The sequence below is a fragment of the Bos javanicus genome, chromosome 1 (genome assembly GCF_032452875.1).
Source record: "Bos javanicus breed banteng chromosome 1, ARS-OSU_banteng_1.0, whole genome shotgun sequence".
Classification (NCBI taxonomy): domain Eukaryota; kingdom Metazoa; phylum Chordata; class Mammalia; order Artiodactyla; family Bovidae; genus Bos; species Bos javanicus.
In genome coordinates, this window is record NC_083868.1 from 119,092,966 (window position 1) to 119,109,876 (window position 16,911).

The 16,911-nt window shown below is 42.7% G+C and overlaps 1 protein-coding gene across 2 annotated transcripts in view; it reads right to left on the reverse strand.

The window, feature by feature from the left end:
• The window catches only part of GYG1 (glycogenin 1), a 40,897-nt gene that overhangs the window by 18,006 nt on the left and 5,980 nt on the right, over positions 1–16,911 (reverse strand). For both annotated transcript variants that reach the window (XM_061419175.1, XM_061419168.1), the window contains exon 5: positions 3,925–4,051. In XM_061419175.1, the coding sequence (XP_061275159.1) occupies positions 3,925–4,051 (127 nt within the window). The remainder of the gene's footprint in view (positions 1–3,924; positions 4,052–16,911) is intronic.

Here is a 16,911-nt window from a genome sequence, read left to right on the forward strand (position 1 = left end):
CTGTCTTCTCCCTAAATAATTTAACTCGGCTCTACCTGCTTCTTGTTCTTTGTCAAAATAAAATGAACACAAGCAATGTCTGTGCAAACCAGGCTTATCACTAAAAGGACAGTAAGTTCAACGTTGGTAGGAAAATGAAAATCAGAGGGAATCTCTGAATGAACCAGAGTGGAAATAAGGCCATGTTACATGAAAAATATGAATCTTTAAACTCTGCATCAACATGGTTTGGGAACCAAGTCCAATTGGGAGGATGTCAAATTCATGTTTCCCCAGTACAGTCATCTCAGGATACAAGCTCGATGAGCAGACTTGAGTGGAAGGAGGCGCAGAATTGCTCACACCACTAATGATTCTTTCTCTTTTGCACGCGCACCTTTGCTTGCCCAGCTGAAGCTAGTCAATTAAATTAAGCAACTGCCCTCTTATAGAGCAATTCAGTTCTAGAGGGCTTTCAAACTGTAGTGCTGAAGAAGACTCTTGAGAGCCCCTTGGCCAGCAAGATCAAACCAGTCACTCCCAAAGAAAATCAACCCTGAATACTCATTGGAAGGACTGATGCTGAAGCTGAAGCTCTAATACTTTGGCCACCTGATTTGAAGAGCTGGCTCACTGGAAAAGACCCTAATGCTGGGAAACATAGAAGGCAGGAGGAGAAGGGGACGACAGAGGATGACATGGTTGGATGGCATCACCGACTCAGTGGACATGCGTTTTAGCAAACTCTGAGAGACAATGAAGGATAGGGAAGCCCAGTGTGCTGCAGTCCATGGGGTTGCAGAGTCGGACATGACTGAGTGACCAACAAAGTGACCACGGTTTGTAGGAACACTTTTAGTTATGAGGCAATAAGGGTTATAAAGAATCAGGCACAGAGAAAATATTATACTTAGTGAAGTAAGTCAGACAAAAACGAATATTCTATGTTATCACTCATATATAGAATCTAAAAAATAATACAAATGAATTTATATCCAAAACAGAAACAGACTCACAGACATGGAAAACAAACTTATGGTTACCGAAGGGGAACAGGGAGGGGAAGGAACAAGTTAGGAATTTACGATTAACAAACTACTATACATCAAAAAAATCAACAAGGATATAGTGTAAAGCACAGGGAATTATACTCAATATCTTGTAATAACCTTTATTGGAATATAATCTGAAAAAAATAATCACTTTGCTGTATATCTGAAACTAAAAGCAAAACTAGAGAAAATCAAGTCCACACTTCCAAGCAAGACAGGCTTGTACCTCACAAGGCCAAGGACTAGAGGCAAAGATAATGCATCTCTTATTTCATCCTTTGACAGTGAATTGTGTTCTGTTTGCTTACTCAGACCACAGTTGGTAGGTTTGAGAGGCTGTCTGTTTTGTTCTAGAAAGGAAGAGGCTGCAATATGTCAGAGACACACACTCCAAGAGAACAGTTAGGGAGGAAAGAACACAAAATACTTGTAATCTTTAGCTGGGTAAAGTTGACAGAGTTTGCCCAGAAAAGAACACAAAAGGAAACATTTCGGCCTCAAAAACCCAGGCATGCTCATTACCGCGGGGCAAGATATCTAGAGGGGACTTTGGATAATGAAACACAAGGCGTGAAAGACCCTTTGTTTTCTGCTCACTCAGGAACGCCCATGCGGGATACAGAGATCACGAGCCTAGCCCAACTCAGCAGAGTGTCGCTGCTCACGGCTACGTCTCGGGATCAACCTGACAGCTTGGCCTCTGCTCAAGAAGCCTGAATCATCATCTTGGTTGCACACGAATGAGTCAGAGCCTAAAGGACAGCGCCCCGGCCCTCACTGGGAGACAAGCACTGTTAACTGGGCTGTATTAGCTGCTGAGTTAGAAATACACAGGGAACAGTGTGAAATGAGCACGTTGCAAAAACAGCAAATGTCCGCTGAGCACTTTATGTATATGAACTGCTTTATCCCAACAGCCTGACGAGGGAGGTTTTTACTTCCCTCCTCCTTTTACATATGGTGGACTGAAGCCAAGAGCCTTCCCGACGCTGCACGGAAATGGCAGAATGAGAACACACACGCTGCTCCTCGGGCTGGGAGATTGCCTGCATTGCTGGATCACCTCCCAGAGAGGACGCATCGCCTGCTATTACTAAATGCTAAGGGAGGCCGAAGAATCGATGCTTTGGAACTGAGTTGCAGAAGACTTGAGGGTCCCTTGGACTGCAAGGAGATCCAACCAGTCCATCCTAAAGGAGATCAGCCCTGAATATTTATTGGAAGGACGGATGCTGAAGCTGAAACTCCAATACCTTGGCCACCTGATGCGAAGAACTGACTCACTGGAAAATACCCTGATGCTGGGAAAGATTGAGGGCAAGAGGAGAAGGGTCGACAGAGGATGAGATGGTTGGATGGTATCACTGATTCACTGGACATGAACTTGGGTAAACTCTTGGAGTTGATGAGGGACAGGGAATTCTGGTGTGCTGCAGTACACGGGGTCACAAAGAGTCAGACACGACTTGGTGACTGAACCGTAACAACAAAGGGAGGCCAGCCTCTCTTAGCTCTTCACATGATTGCCTCCCTTGGGTAGGCTGAGTGGCTCAGTCATGTCTGACTCTTTGTGACCCCATGGACTGTGCAGCCTTCCATGCTCTTCTGTCCATGGGATTTCCCAGGCAAAGAATACTGTAGTGGGTTGCCATTTCCTTCTCCAGGGAATCCTCCCAACCCAGGGATCAAACCCTGGTCTCCTGCATTGCAGGCAGACTCTTTTTTTTTTTTTCTTTTAAATTTTATTTTATTTTTAAACTTTACATAATTGTATTAGTTTTGCCAAATATCAAAATGAATCCGCCACAGGCATACATGTGTTCCCCATCCTGAACCCTCCTCCCTCCTCCCTCCCCACATCATCCCTCTGGGTCGTCCCAGTGCACCAGCCCCAAGCATCCAGTATCGCGCATCGAACCTGGACTGGCAACTCGTTTCTTACATGATATTCTACATGTTTCAATGTCATTCTCCCAAATCTTCCCACCCTCTCCCACAGAGTCCATAAGACTGTTCTATACATCAGTGTCTCTTTTGCTATCTCGTACACCAGGTTATTGTTACCATCTTTCTAAATTCCATATATATGCGTTAGTATACTGTATTTATGTTTTTCCTTCTGGCTTACTTCACTCTGTATAATAGGCTCCAGTTTCATCCACCTCATTAGAACTGATTCAAATGTATTCTTTTTAATGGCTGAGTAATACTCCATTGTGTATATGTACCATAGCTTTCTTATCCATTCATCTGCTGATGGGCATCTAGGTTGCTTCCATGTCCTGGCTATTATAAACAGTGCTGGCAGACTCTTGACTGACCGAGTCACCTCCCTTAGTGCTCACAATAACCTTTGGAGGACACCGAGGATGAGCGTTCAGTAACAAGCACAACTTCTACTAAGCTGCGACTTCAGTAACTAGTAACCATCCAGGAAGTGGCTTCTCCAAGATGTGAAGTGAAGGAGGCCAGCTCCACAGGCCTTGAGCTTGACCATGACACCACTCATCTTATATCACCCCCACCGCAACCTCAGAGGGAGCTGTTCACACTCTCATTTTAGAGAGCTGAGGCTCAACAGCTTGTACAAGGCAGAAGTATTCTTGACCGTGTCAGAGAGATGATTCATCAGAGGGCCTGGCTTCCAGGAACCAATGGGAACCTTTTCCCACAGGCAGCAAAGTACCCTCTGGGTTCCTCCAAACGTAAAGTGATGAATACCAGCAAGGCCCCTCCCCATCACAGCCAAGTTTCTTATGAGAGAAAGGACTTTCCTCAAAGTCTCCACCTGTTTTTGCCCCAAGAATGACACTGAGGCACCTCCCCTCCCCAAATATGAACCGCACCCCCTGCCCTCACCATCCCACACCACAGTTAAACCCCTTGCACTTACGCTTTAAATGCTGGGAGGTAGGAGTATATAGAAATGCTGCTTAGGTTATAAATAAATGGCAGGTGTTTTCTGATATCTGTTGTTGCCCAGCTGCTAAAAAACGTGTTCAGTAAACCCTGGTCCCCACCTGAAAGAAACAAACAAATTACAGTCACGGACTTCAAGGACAGGTCAGTAATTTTACAGGAATATATAACTGGGCCTTTATAAATAGGCTAATTCTATTTTTTTTTTTGTTTTGGCTTTTTTTTCTGGCCGTGCCTCAAGGCTGGTGGGATTTTAGTTCCCTAACCAGGGATTGAACCCAGGCCCTCGGAAGTGAGAGCCCAGAGTCCTAACCCCTGGACTGCCAGGAAATTCCCACTAATTCCATTTTTAAAATAATAAATTCTATGTCATGCTCCCAAAGGACATTTTAGAGGGCAGCCATCTCCCTGAGTTAATTAATTGAGAAAATATTCACTGAGAAGCTACTATGTGCCAGACACCAGCCCAGGCACTAGAGAATCAGCTGTGGGCAGAGACAGAGCCATCATCTCTAGGACAGTCTGGGTAGGGTGGGAGGCACCACTATCAGCAAATCAAGAATCCACAACACCATCGCAAATGGGGATGAGGGCAGTGAGGCAAAGTTCTGAGTGCTATGAGGCACGTGGCAGTGGCCTGAGACTTGGTCTGACAGGCTGTGGATGCTGTATGTAAGCCAGAACTGCCTACATACACAGGGTGTCCGAGGGATGCACAGGCGGGCTGACAACTGCAGCTGGAGAGAAGGTGGGCAGATGGCGATCCAGGCAGAACACTTACATAGCACCACAGACCTGAGGAGGGCAAAACGTGCAGCTATGGAAAGAAGACCTGGAAGGCGGCCTGGGTAAGTGGACTGCAGAGTAGGGCGGGGTCACCTGGCACCAGGTGGGCCTCCAAGGGGTAGGCCACAACTAGACCACCCCAGGCTTCGATTTTAGACTGTTCTCAGTTAAAGATTTTGGACTTTAGGTTAAAGAGCAATGGGACAGGGTGTCCCTGGTTGCTCAGTGATTAAAAAAAAAAAATCCGCCTGCCAATGCTGGGGACACGGGTTCGAACCCTGATCCAGGAAGATCCCATATGCTGGGGAGCGACTAAGCTCGTGCACCCCAACTACTACGCCTGTGCTCTAGAATCTGGGAGCCACAACTACGGAAGTCTGAACACCCCAGAGCCCATGCCCTGCAACAAGAGAAGCCACCACAATGGGAAGCCCACACACCACAACTGGAGAGCAGCCCACACAGCAAAAGGACCCAGCGCAGCCAAAAATAAACAAATGAACAAATAAATAAAAATATTTTAAAAGGTCAGATGGCACATTTTTTTTTAAAGAAAGAGAAATGGTACAGAAAAAGTCAAAAGCAAAAGAGAGCAAACTTAGTAGAATTGCTTCTGAAGGCCCCAGCATTGATGGAAGGCTGATGGACAGCAGGCCGTGGCACCCTGGTGCACCCTTCCGCCACGAAACACACCTCCAGGCAGGTCAGTCCTCACTGGGCTAACGTCAACAGCAGCCATAGACACCTAGCACGATGACTGCTCAGACCCTGGGGGTTCCTGGACCTCACACTTCGCTTAGATAGTGAGGACCATGCCATTCATTTAAAAGAAATAAAGCAATAAAAATCTCAACAGCTAAGAGCAAGACCTAAGTCATAAACACACAAGTAACCAAAAAGTCATTGCTATGCTAAGTCACTTCAGTCGTGTCCAACTCTGTGCGACCCCATAGACAGCAGCCCACCAGGCTGCCCCGTCCCTGGGATTCTCCAGGCAAGAACACTGGAGTGGGCTGCCATTTCCTTCTCCAATGCATGAAAGTGAAGTTGCTCAGTTGTGTCTGACTCTTATCGACCCCATGGATTGCAGCCTAACAGGTTCCTCCGTCCATGGGATTTTCCAAGCAGGAGTACTGGAGTGGGGTGCCATTGCCTTCTCCATCACTTCAAAACACATTCAACTACAGAGCCCACGTGCTTCTCACCTTAGGCTCATGAGCCTAAGAAACACCCAGAACCAGAGTCTCCCGTGAATCAGAACAGCAGCTCAGGTGTACAGGTGTTCATAGGTGTGTGCAGGTGTGTGTATGTGTGCTTAGGAGGGAGGGAGTGCGACAGGCAAGCAGAATCCTGCTCTTTCAAAGTGCAAGGCTGGTAAACCGCATAGATACTTCCCTCCCTGGTTCGCTTTGCACTAAGACCTAGTTTCCTTTCTAAACATACCCGAATTGGCTGTCATTATTATTTGATTTTTCTTGGTTCTGAAAAAGACTTTAAAGATCTGGAGATGTATTTAATATTGAGAGCTAAGTAGTAAGATCAGGGCATTAGGCTTAAAGTCCAAACGTACCTTACCTATCCTCTGTGTGTCCCATCCTTTCCAAATGCCTTCGATCAACTCTATGGATCAAAGGCATCATTGAGCAACTGTCTGGAGTGACCTCACATGAAGTGATCTCTCTGTATCAGAAAGTTCTGATAGGCCTCCAGAGAATCAAGGTTGGTGGACTGTGTCAATGCATCAATTCCTGTTGCAGAATTACAATTCTATAAGATGTTACCATTGGGGGAAACTGCGTGAATGAAGTATATATGGGGTTTCTCTATACATTTTTTAAAGCTGCATGTAAATCTACAATTCACTCAAAAAACTTTTTTTTAAAGTTCAAAGATTAATGTGACTAAAATGCAAAACGCCATCAAGAACTGTTAGTCATTAGATTCTAGATTCCACAAGGACAGAGATTATGGCTCTTTCTGCTTATCATTATAATTCTAGCAGCTAGCAGAATGCCTTACACATGGGTAAGTTATTTGTAGAATGAAAAAAAGAACCATGAAGAAGGACATTAATGGCAGAAAAGCTGAAACAACTTGAGTTTTCTACCATAGAAGAGTGGTTAGTATACTCTGATGCTGGGAAGGATTGGGGGCAGGAGGAGAAGGGGACGACAGAGGATGAGATGGCTGGATGGTATGACTGACTCCATGGACATTAGTTTGGGTGAACTCTGGGAGTTGGTGATGGACAGGGAGGCCTGGCGTGCTGCAATTCATGGGGTCGAAAAGAGTCGGACACGACTGAGCGACTGAACTGAACTGAACCACTCCCTGAACATTATTCAGCCATTAAAACCAGTGGTTATAAAGACCATCAATATACTGTGTAATATAAACAACGACACATTATGATTATAACTAAGAACATAAGTGTGTGTGTGTGTGTGTGTGTGTGTGTGTGTGTGTGCGCGCGCGCGTGCTCAGTCGTGTATGACTCTCTGTGACCCCATGGACTGTAGCCCGTCAGGCTCCTCTGTCCGTGGAATTCTCCAGGCAAGAATACTGGAGTGGGTTGCCATTTCCTTTTCTGGGGGATTTTCCCAATCCAGGGATCGAACCCTCATCTCCTGGGTCTCCTGTATTGGCAAGCAGATTCTTTACCACTGAGGAAGCCCCAAGAACATACACATTCCTACCAGAAGATCATAAATCCAACAACAGTAGCAGTGTGAGGGGATTGGTGTTACCGATGTTCCCTCACTCCAACTTTTCCTTAATATTGTTACATTATTTTTGTAATTCTAGCATATTAATAATACAATTGGGGAAGAATGAGAATTGTGCCAAGACCTTTTCTTTCCATTTTTCACTTATTTATTTTCAGTATGAAGTATATTATCAAAAGAAAAATATATGTGTAGGTTATAAAGCGTACAACACCACTGCTGCTGCTGCTAAGTCGCTTCAGTCGTGTCTGACTCTGTGCGACCCCAGAGACAGCAGCCCACTAGGCTCCTCTGTCCCTGGGATTCTCCAGGCAAGAACACTGGAGTGGGTTGCCATTTCCTTCTCCAATGCATGAAAGTGGAAAGTGAAAGTGAAGTCGCTCAGTCGCTCCCAACTCTTAGCGATCCCATGGACTGCAGCCTACCAGGCTCCTCCATCCATAGGATTTTCCAGGCAAGACTACTGGAGTGGGGTGCCATTGCCTTCTCCAACAACAACACTAAATATACCCAATATCCAACTGAAAAACTCATACATTACCAACACTGTTTAAATTCTCTGTGGGGGTTCCCTTACCCAATTTCACTGCCCCCGACCCCAAAAGGAACTATTTATTATGAAATTTGTTTGTAATTATCGTGATTTCCTTTAGCACGTGTGTGTGTATCTCCAGACAATACATGCATTTTCACTTGTTTTTGAACTTCATAAAACTGGCATCAGACTACATATCTTTTTCTACTACTTGTTTTTTCCTGCCATATTTAAAGACTTTTCTTTTCAAATTAAGCAATTCCACTTAAAATGACTACTGACGACATTGTAACGCAGAGAAGAAATTCGATTCCACGAAGGTCAGAAGAGTAAGTATAAAGCAGGACTCCCCAGTCTGACAGGGTGAGCCTGGGAAACAGGAGTCAAGAGTTTTGTTGATCCCTCAGAGTCCCTGGCCAGCTGCCTCCAGCCACAAACGGCCGCTTCCGTTCACTCTCAGGTACTCTCCGAATACCATCAGTCCCTCAGCTGTGTGCCATGGCAGGGCTGAGAAGCACTGCTAGACCAGGAAACAAGCAACAAGTGGAAGAGACAGGGCAGCAGACGTGTGTATCAATGGTACGCATTCAAATGGTTCGTCCTTACACCCTTAACAAGGACCCTACCTCTCAGGGCACAGAACATATAGACCATGAAACTTCCATGGCCACTGACTTCATTATGTGACTATGAAGAGTGACCCTTTAGTCAAAAGTTGTGGATTCAAAATAGACTTAAATACCACCTAGAAGTCCATGGCTTCTTATATAATTTTTAAATTCAGCCATCTAACCATCTTCTCCCAAATATACAACTGCACATTTCAAGATCATACTAACTATGTTTTAGTTTCACTAGAAAAATCTGTGTTTGGTGCTATCAATATCCTTTCATTAGAAGTCCCTAAACTCGAGCACACTTTAAAGCAGAATACAAATCTAAGCAGGTCTTTGCTATAAGACATACAAGGATGTAATGAAGGCTGCTGAATTTTCCCAATGAAAACCCCAGGACTTTTGTCCAGTACATTCTAGTCAGGCTTCCAGAGGCAACTTTATTTATTTTGACAGGTTAAGACACTGTTCATCTCAATCAGCTCAGAACCAACAAGCGTGATTAGCAGACACGCCAGCAGCTGTGATCCAGCAAGCGTGGGTGTGGTGACACAGGTGAGAGACAGAGAGAAAGGAAATGGAACGAGAGACGCATGGCACCTGTTCTGCAACAAAAGCAAACATCAGAATTCTGTATCTTCCTTCCCCCAGGCTGGCCAAGTGCTAGTGATAACGTTACAACCACTCAGTATTTCCAGGTCTTTTGACCAGAGTCATGAACCTGATAAACATGAACATATCACAGCACTTATCAGAACTGTGTCCATTATTTTATGAGACAGAAATGGAATTGAGTGCTGTTATGTTTTTTAATGTGTGCACTATTCAATGCTTACAGAGAAGACAATGGCACCCCACTCCAGTACTCTTGCCTGGAAAATTCCATGGACGGAGGAGCCTGGTAGGCTGCAGTCCATGGGGTTGGACACGACTGAGCAACTTCACTTTCACTTTTCACTTTCATACATTGGAGAAGGAAATAGCAACCCACTCCAATATTCTTGCCCGGAGAATCCCAGGGACGGGGGAGCCTGGTGGGCCGCCTTCTATGGGGTCGCACAGAGTCTGATATGACTGAAGCGACTTAGCAGCAGCAGCAGCATTCAGTGCTTAAGCATTTTGTGTGTTTTCCCATAGTTTGTTGGCAGCCGGCTTGCCTACTGTGAATAGCAGGGCAGGAGTAGGGGGATGAATTTTGGTTTAAACATGAACCTGAATTTCTCAGCCCCAAGGAAATGTTCCCCTAAAACCATGTTGCTCAACACACGGATCCAGAAGTAGGGGCATCACATGCGAGTTTGACAGAACTGCAGAATAGTAAGTGCCCAATCCCACCAGACCCACAGAATCAGAATGCTCATTTGAATCCTTAGATGCTTTGTTTGCATATTAAAATCTGAGAAGCACTGGTCTAGGGTCTTTTAGAGAATGACCCTTTTTAAATTTTATTATATTAGAGAACGTAACTCTTAGAAATGTCATTTCTATAGAAAATGTCTGAGGTTATATAAATTACATATAGGTACTATAGGATGATGACTAAAATAGGCTCCAGCTTTCAAATGGTTTTCAACCTAATCAGGGAGTAGAAGAGCATAAACCAAGCAAACAATTTAAAGCAAAATACGGTTAATATTATAAGAGAGGGATGGGCTTCCCAGGTAGCTCAGTGGTAAAGAATCCACGTGAGATGCAGGTTTGATCCCTGGGTCAGGAAGATTCCCTGGAGAAGGAAATGAAACCCACTCCAGTATTCTTGCATGGAAAATCTCATGGACAGGGGATCCTGGCAGGCAACAGTCCATGGGGTCACAAAGAGCTGGACATGACTTAGTGACTGAACAACATAAGCAAGAGATAGGCAAATGCTGAAATGAAAATGTGACTCAGTCCTTAACACTGAATTCCTATAACATGCTCGGCAGGTGTTACCACTCTTGTCGACAGAGAGCATGCCAAGGATACTAAGTTATTGTTTGTGAGTGTTCCATCTCTTGGGGATATTTCCATTAGGTTTACTAAGGATCATCGGATTAACCCAGGTGGCTCATGGGAATCCAGGTACTTTGAGCCCTGGTCTTAGCATCACTGCATCTCACTGGCCTCAATCCATTTAAACGAAGAACGATTGATTTATTTTACCATTTCATGTTCAGCTTTTGTTTCTCACTTTAAAAAATATTTTAAATAATCAAGCTATTAAATAATTACATAGATGCAAGGGAACACTTATTTGTGGTTTAAATTTCACTTTCTCAATTTAAGGCAGCTCCTCCTAAGTCTAGATTCTTTTAGCACGCTGAATTTATCAGATTCACGATTACATAATTGTGTAATTAGGTGTTAAATGTAAGGTCTCATAAAATATACAGTGTACAAGGTTTATACAGGTAGGGATAAAAAAAAAAAACTGTATTATTTACTTATATATTCCTAGCCCTTAAACTTAGTATCTTCCCCAGATGAGGAGCTCAAATGGTTTTTTTTCAATACCATAGGAATGGATTACAGAAACAAAGACAAAATTAATCATTTGCAAAAATACTTCTGAACCCACAAAACAATTTGAGACTATCAACTGTGCTGCTGATTAAAAAACACAAAGTAACTTATAGACACAGAAAACTAAGGGTTGCCAGTGGGGAAAGGAAAGTGGGGACAAGATAGGGGTCAGGGTGTTAAGAGGTACCGACTACTATGTATAAAATAAGCCACATGGATAGACTGTCCGGCACAAGGGATATGGCCAATATTTTGTAATAACCATGAGAGGAGTGTAACCTTTAAAAATGGTGACTCACTACATTGTACACCTGAAACTTACATATATTATAAATCAACCATATCTCATTCATCAAATAAAACACATCCACTATTTTAACAATAAAAAGACAAAATATTTCTAGACATTATGGTTTAGAGGGGAGAAACAGTAGCTGCAGAGATAGAAGACTTAAGTGTCCTCATCTCTAAAATGAGGAATATATCTACTGCTTTCTCTAGTCAGGGCAATGCATTTTAAGTAATTAATCTGTAATAAAGCCAGTATAATATTTTCCTCCATCCTGTATCATTTCCAGGATATATTTTCATGAATGTTGCAGCATGTGGTGATCCATTGGAAGAGAAGACATAAAACTACACTCATACAACCCAGCCATAGCTTCAAGATAGACTGTCTGCTTCACACCTTGCCAGACTGTCTGGCAAGAGGCTGTCCAAACTGTATCGATGCCGGTGCCCAGTACAGCCATATAGCAGGCCTTCAATAAACATCTATTGAATTAATATACTAATGAATAAATAAATGACTACTTCACAAAACTGTTAAGGAATAAATGAAGAAGTAAAATGACCTCCCTAAGAGCCTGTACACATGAACACGTTAGTTCTTCCTTCCGTCTCTATTCGAGTTCATGATCTCTGCTGGTTACGAGGCTAGAAACAGATGGCTAAGTTAAAAAAAAATACTCATGGGTAGGTACAGTGAGATAAAAATAGCCCTTAAAAATTGTGTGTACTCATTTATTTTGCTACATGATATGACTTTTGCTTTTCATCTTTATTCAATATACTACCCAAACTATCAATTAAAATTTACTTACTGAATGATATAAACACAAGAGAACAGAGTAATTTTCAAAGCAACTGACAACACAGCTTAAGGCCTATATAGCCACAAGTAGCCTAGTCTGTGGGCCACTGGGGAAAGCCTACCATGAGCACCTGTCAAAGTGGAACCTTTCAAGTCAGGGGACCAGGTGAGGCACATCTGAATTTCTGAGCATCTCTGGTTTGAACAAGACAAGTACTATCTGGGAATCTCTCTCTCCTTCACTACTTTTTTGGACAGCTTGAATCCAAACTAATCGCAAAGGTTAGAGAACACTGGGGTCACTTTTACACTTTAAAACTTAGAATTTAGAACAAACTCTTTTAAAATTATTTAAAAACTTCATTGTACTCTCCCAGTTTACATTTCCAAGCACAGAAAAAAATTCAGTTTAAGGGTCTCAGTGACCCCTTAAAAATCAGAATAGGGAACACACAGTTTAATGACCTCACAGCAGATTTTAGATTCTGCTGAAGGAAAACCATACCTAACATTCTACACCAATTTACTCTGTTCATTTTTTTTTTTTTTGAAAATTCAGCTACACACCAAAATGTCATGACTTCAAAAAAAGCTTAGGATATTTAGATTACACTAAGAATTCCATTTTTTTTTAAAGATGGATACTTGAAATTGGAAAATATCAATTCTAATTTTTCACTTAGGTTTTTGAAGGTAACACATGGAAACAAAATTTAATATACAGCAACTGTCAAGCACTAAACTTTTCGACTGTATCAGTTCAGTTCAGTTGCTCAGTTGTGTCCAACTCTTTGCGACCCCATGGACTGCAGCACACCAGGATTCCCTGTCCATCACCAACTCCCGGAGCTTACTCAAACTAGTGTCCATCAAGTCAGTGATGCCATACAATGATTTCAACTGTATAGGCATCCTTAATTTAGGATACTCTGGAGTCATGGGAGAAAAGGAAATAAAAATCTCAACTTGCATCCAGATTAACTTAATCAAATGAAGAGTCAAGTGAATCAGCCTTACTGTACTCTCTCATGTGTGGAGATAAAACTGCTGACTAGTATCTACAAAATCATCACCTCTTTTCCTTCTCACTGTTAAGTCCTGAAGTCGACCTTATCTTGTCAGAGTCTATAAAATATTACTGTATATGTGTTTTGCAATAGTTATCATACAACTCTTCAGAAAACATGTAATGTTGGTTATGAAGTAAGTGCAAGACAGTCCACAAATATTAACAGCATAGGAAGTTAGACACCTCATTGTGGGAAATTAAACGCCAGCCATGAGTTAGGTATGAAGTCACTAGTTCGAAATTTCTAACACTCTATAGATATTGGGGAAGAAAAAAGATGTCAAGGTCCCTAGCATGATTTGCCATATTAGGAATATCCTCTTGGTCAGAAGCAAGGGTGTGGTGTGATTAGAGGACTGGTGATTAGAAGCCTTGACAGCCACATTCTTTCACATGAGAAGGGCTGCAGAAGCAGCTGCAAATACTCAGCCATCAGCAGCCCACGTGGCTTGTCAGTGGACATCAGGCCCCATCAATTTTTGTTGAACGTATGAGGAGATTAAGCAGAACTTGCAAGACATTCAGACAGAGCTATAGGTATCTGCAAACAGGTTTTCTTTAATATCAGTCTAAAAATGCTAGGACTGAAGACCCCTGTTCAGTACACCTGGGGGCTGGGGGTGGGGGGAGGTATCTGTGGGTATTAGAAAATGTATGGTAAAGTGAAAGGAAATGCCTGAAAGTGCTCATCTCAGAGCCTGTGGCGTGACATTTGCATTGAGAGCTTGACGTCAGTTCCTTGGTTCAACTAAGCCCAGAAACCGAGGGACCATAACTACTGAAACCTGTGCTCAGTAATAGGAAAAGCCACTGCAACCCACCACAACGAGAAGTCCTCTCCCGACAACCAGGGAGTAGCCCCCTCTCTTCACAACTAGAGAAAAGCCCATGCAGCAGTGAAGACCTAACACAGTCAAAAATATAAATAAATAAATAACATTTAAAAAAGAATAAGCATAAGCTCCTATCTACATAGTTGAATTTTCACCTCTTTCAACTAGGTATTTCCATGAGTCACAGAAAAAATTCAAATCCTTTGCCACCAGCAAGCCAGTAAGTGGAGCACCCTCCAGAAAGGCCAGCTCCTGGAAACCCTGCTGCTGAATAATGAATGTGCTCCCAGGCACAGAGAGAATCGCCTGCGGTTTCAGATTCTAGCTGAAAGAGCAGAAAGCGCTTTCTAGTTGAGCCCTCTTTACACGTTCTTGCTTCTTAACAACGGAGCATCAATTCCTTTAGTACCTCTTGGTTCCAGAAAAAAATACATGATCCAGGTTGGTTTCTACCAGCTAATTAAACCATTTTATATTCTGAAATTGTAACCCAGTAATTTATCACGGCACACTGGCATCCAAACTTTCATCTTGCGACAAAAGAATCTAGTATTCTTCAAAATTAGAAAGTGGATTCTCTTTACGCAATTATAATCACGTGCATTTTAGGCAGCTAGATCTACTGTAGCATGCGACTCACTTATTAGATCTGATAATTTATATGAAATTTCTGGCAGGATTATGCTACTTCCTTTAAATTTAATGAGAGGAGGTGAAGAAAGCCACAATCTGACGCAAAGGTTAAGACAAACAGTAGACTTCTGCTAAAAATACTCTTATCTTCCTTCTGTGCAAAGGTAACTATTTTTGTGTGAGCAAGAGAAATACATGTTTTGAACTCAAATGCCAATATAACTTTCATTCCTTATATGAAAGGAAAATAGCAGGAGCTACAAAATAAGTCAGTGAAGTGAAGAAGTTACATTTGGCCATAACCACAGTGAGCACTCAGCGCATTATTTCTCACTTAAGGTTGCTTAAAGTAAAAATGCACTTCCTGTCAGAGGCTGCCACTTATTACGGCTCAGATACTTTTGCTCACTGTTTTAAGGGCACATAATGACTTGGCACTGAGCAGAATTTCTCAACCTTGGTGCTACTGACCTCTTGAGCCGGATGATTCTTTGGTGTGGGGGCGTGCGTTGGAGGATGTTTAGCAGCATCCCTGGCTTCTACTCACTAGATGCCAGTCCTGTCTTCCCATTCACTTGTGACAGCTAAAAATGTCTCCAGACATTGCCAAAAGTCCCCAGGGGGTGGGGCCAAATCGCCCCAGGTTTAGCACTACTGGTATAGAATATAAACTAGTCAAACAGTGAAACAAGACTGAGATTTAAATTTCTCCTTCCTTTTCAATGACATTTCAAATAGCTGCTGTTCCAAATCCTCAAATGACTAAACAGAATTCAATTTCTGTGAACAGCAACAACAAAAACCCAATTTCAATTTAATATTTAACTAAAACTGTTTTGGGCTTCCCTAGTGGGGAAGGTAAAGAATCTGACTGCAATGCAGGAGACCTGGGTTCAATCTCTGGATCAGGAAGATCTCTGAAAAAAAGGAATGGCTACCCACTCCAGTGTTCTTGCTTAGAGAATTCCACAGACAGAGGAGCCTGGCAGGGTAAGGTTCCTGGGGTCACAAAGAGTTGGACATGACTGAGTGACTAACACACAAAAATGTTTTAAATTCCAATTTCTTAATTTCAGCAATCCCATGAACGTCTAGATGTATTTTTAATTCAAAAACTTTAAATGTGAAATTGTGATTTTTAACTTTACAACTAGTTAATGGAGATGAACCCCCATATCTGCATCCAGGGCTAAACTTTATGTCAGTTGAGGATGGTCATTCCTGCTGGTGTCAAAAGATCTACTCACTGCAAATCTCATACCTGCTCTTGGAGTGGAAAGTAGGGCCTGGGGTCTGCTCAGGGCTCTGGACTACCCCCATGCTCCTGGCCCTGGCTTCTGCCACAGTGTCAAGTATCTGACAGACAGTCACTGCTGAGAAGGGGGTCTCCTTGTACAAATCCTTCTTCCTAGATACAACTGGGTCTTTTCTTAATTCAAAGGATCCATCAACGTTTATTTTCAAAAAAGCTGCTTTTGCATACTAACTGCTAGTGTTGTGGTTTGTGCTGTTAAAAACAAAAGTGACTTATTATTTATTATTTTAGAGACTGGCCTAAAATAGAAGTTGCTGCTGCTAAGTTGCTTCAGTCGTGTCCGACTCTGTGCGACCCCAGAGACAGCAGCCCACCAGGCTCCCCTGTCCCTGGGATTCTCCAGGCAAGAACACTGGAGTGGGTTGCCACTGCCTTCTCCAATGCATGAAAGTGAAAAGCGACCCCCTGAATTTCAGCCCAACAGGCTCCTCCGTCCATGGGATTTGCCAGGCAAGAGTACCGGAGTGGGTTGCCAAAATAGAAGTATACCTAACTAATTAATTTAACCAAAATTCTCCAAAGGATCTGAAGCCCTAAATCACAGTTATAACCTTTCTATATAAACATATATTGACAGCTATAGATAGATACACATACGCCTTACGGAAAATGGATGGTGACTGCCAAGGTTCTATGCTTTAGCTTTGCAGATAAAACTCTATCTGATGCACTTCCTTATAGACAGTGAAAATTTGGAGACAAAGATTACTCACAGAGCCTGTGTTCTGAGAATGAGAGCCTAAATTTATTCCTCAAATTTCCACAGAAACAATTCTGGGTCCTCCTGTTCTTGCACTTCAGTTTACTCAGGCTTAAGACAGCTGTTAAACTCTTTCATCTGTTTAGTGATCTTTT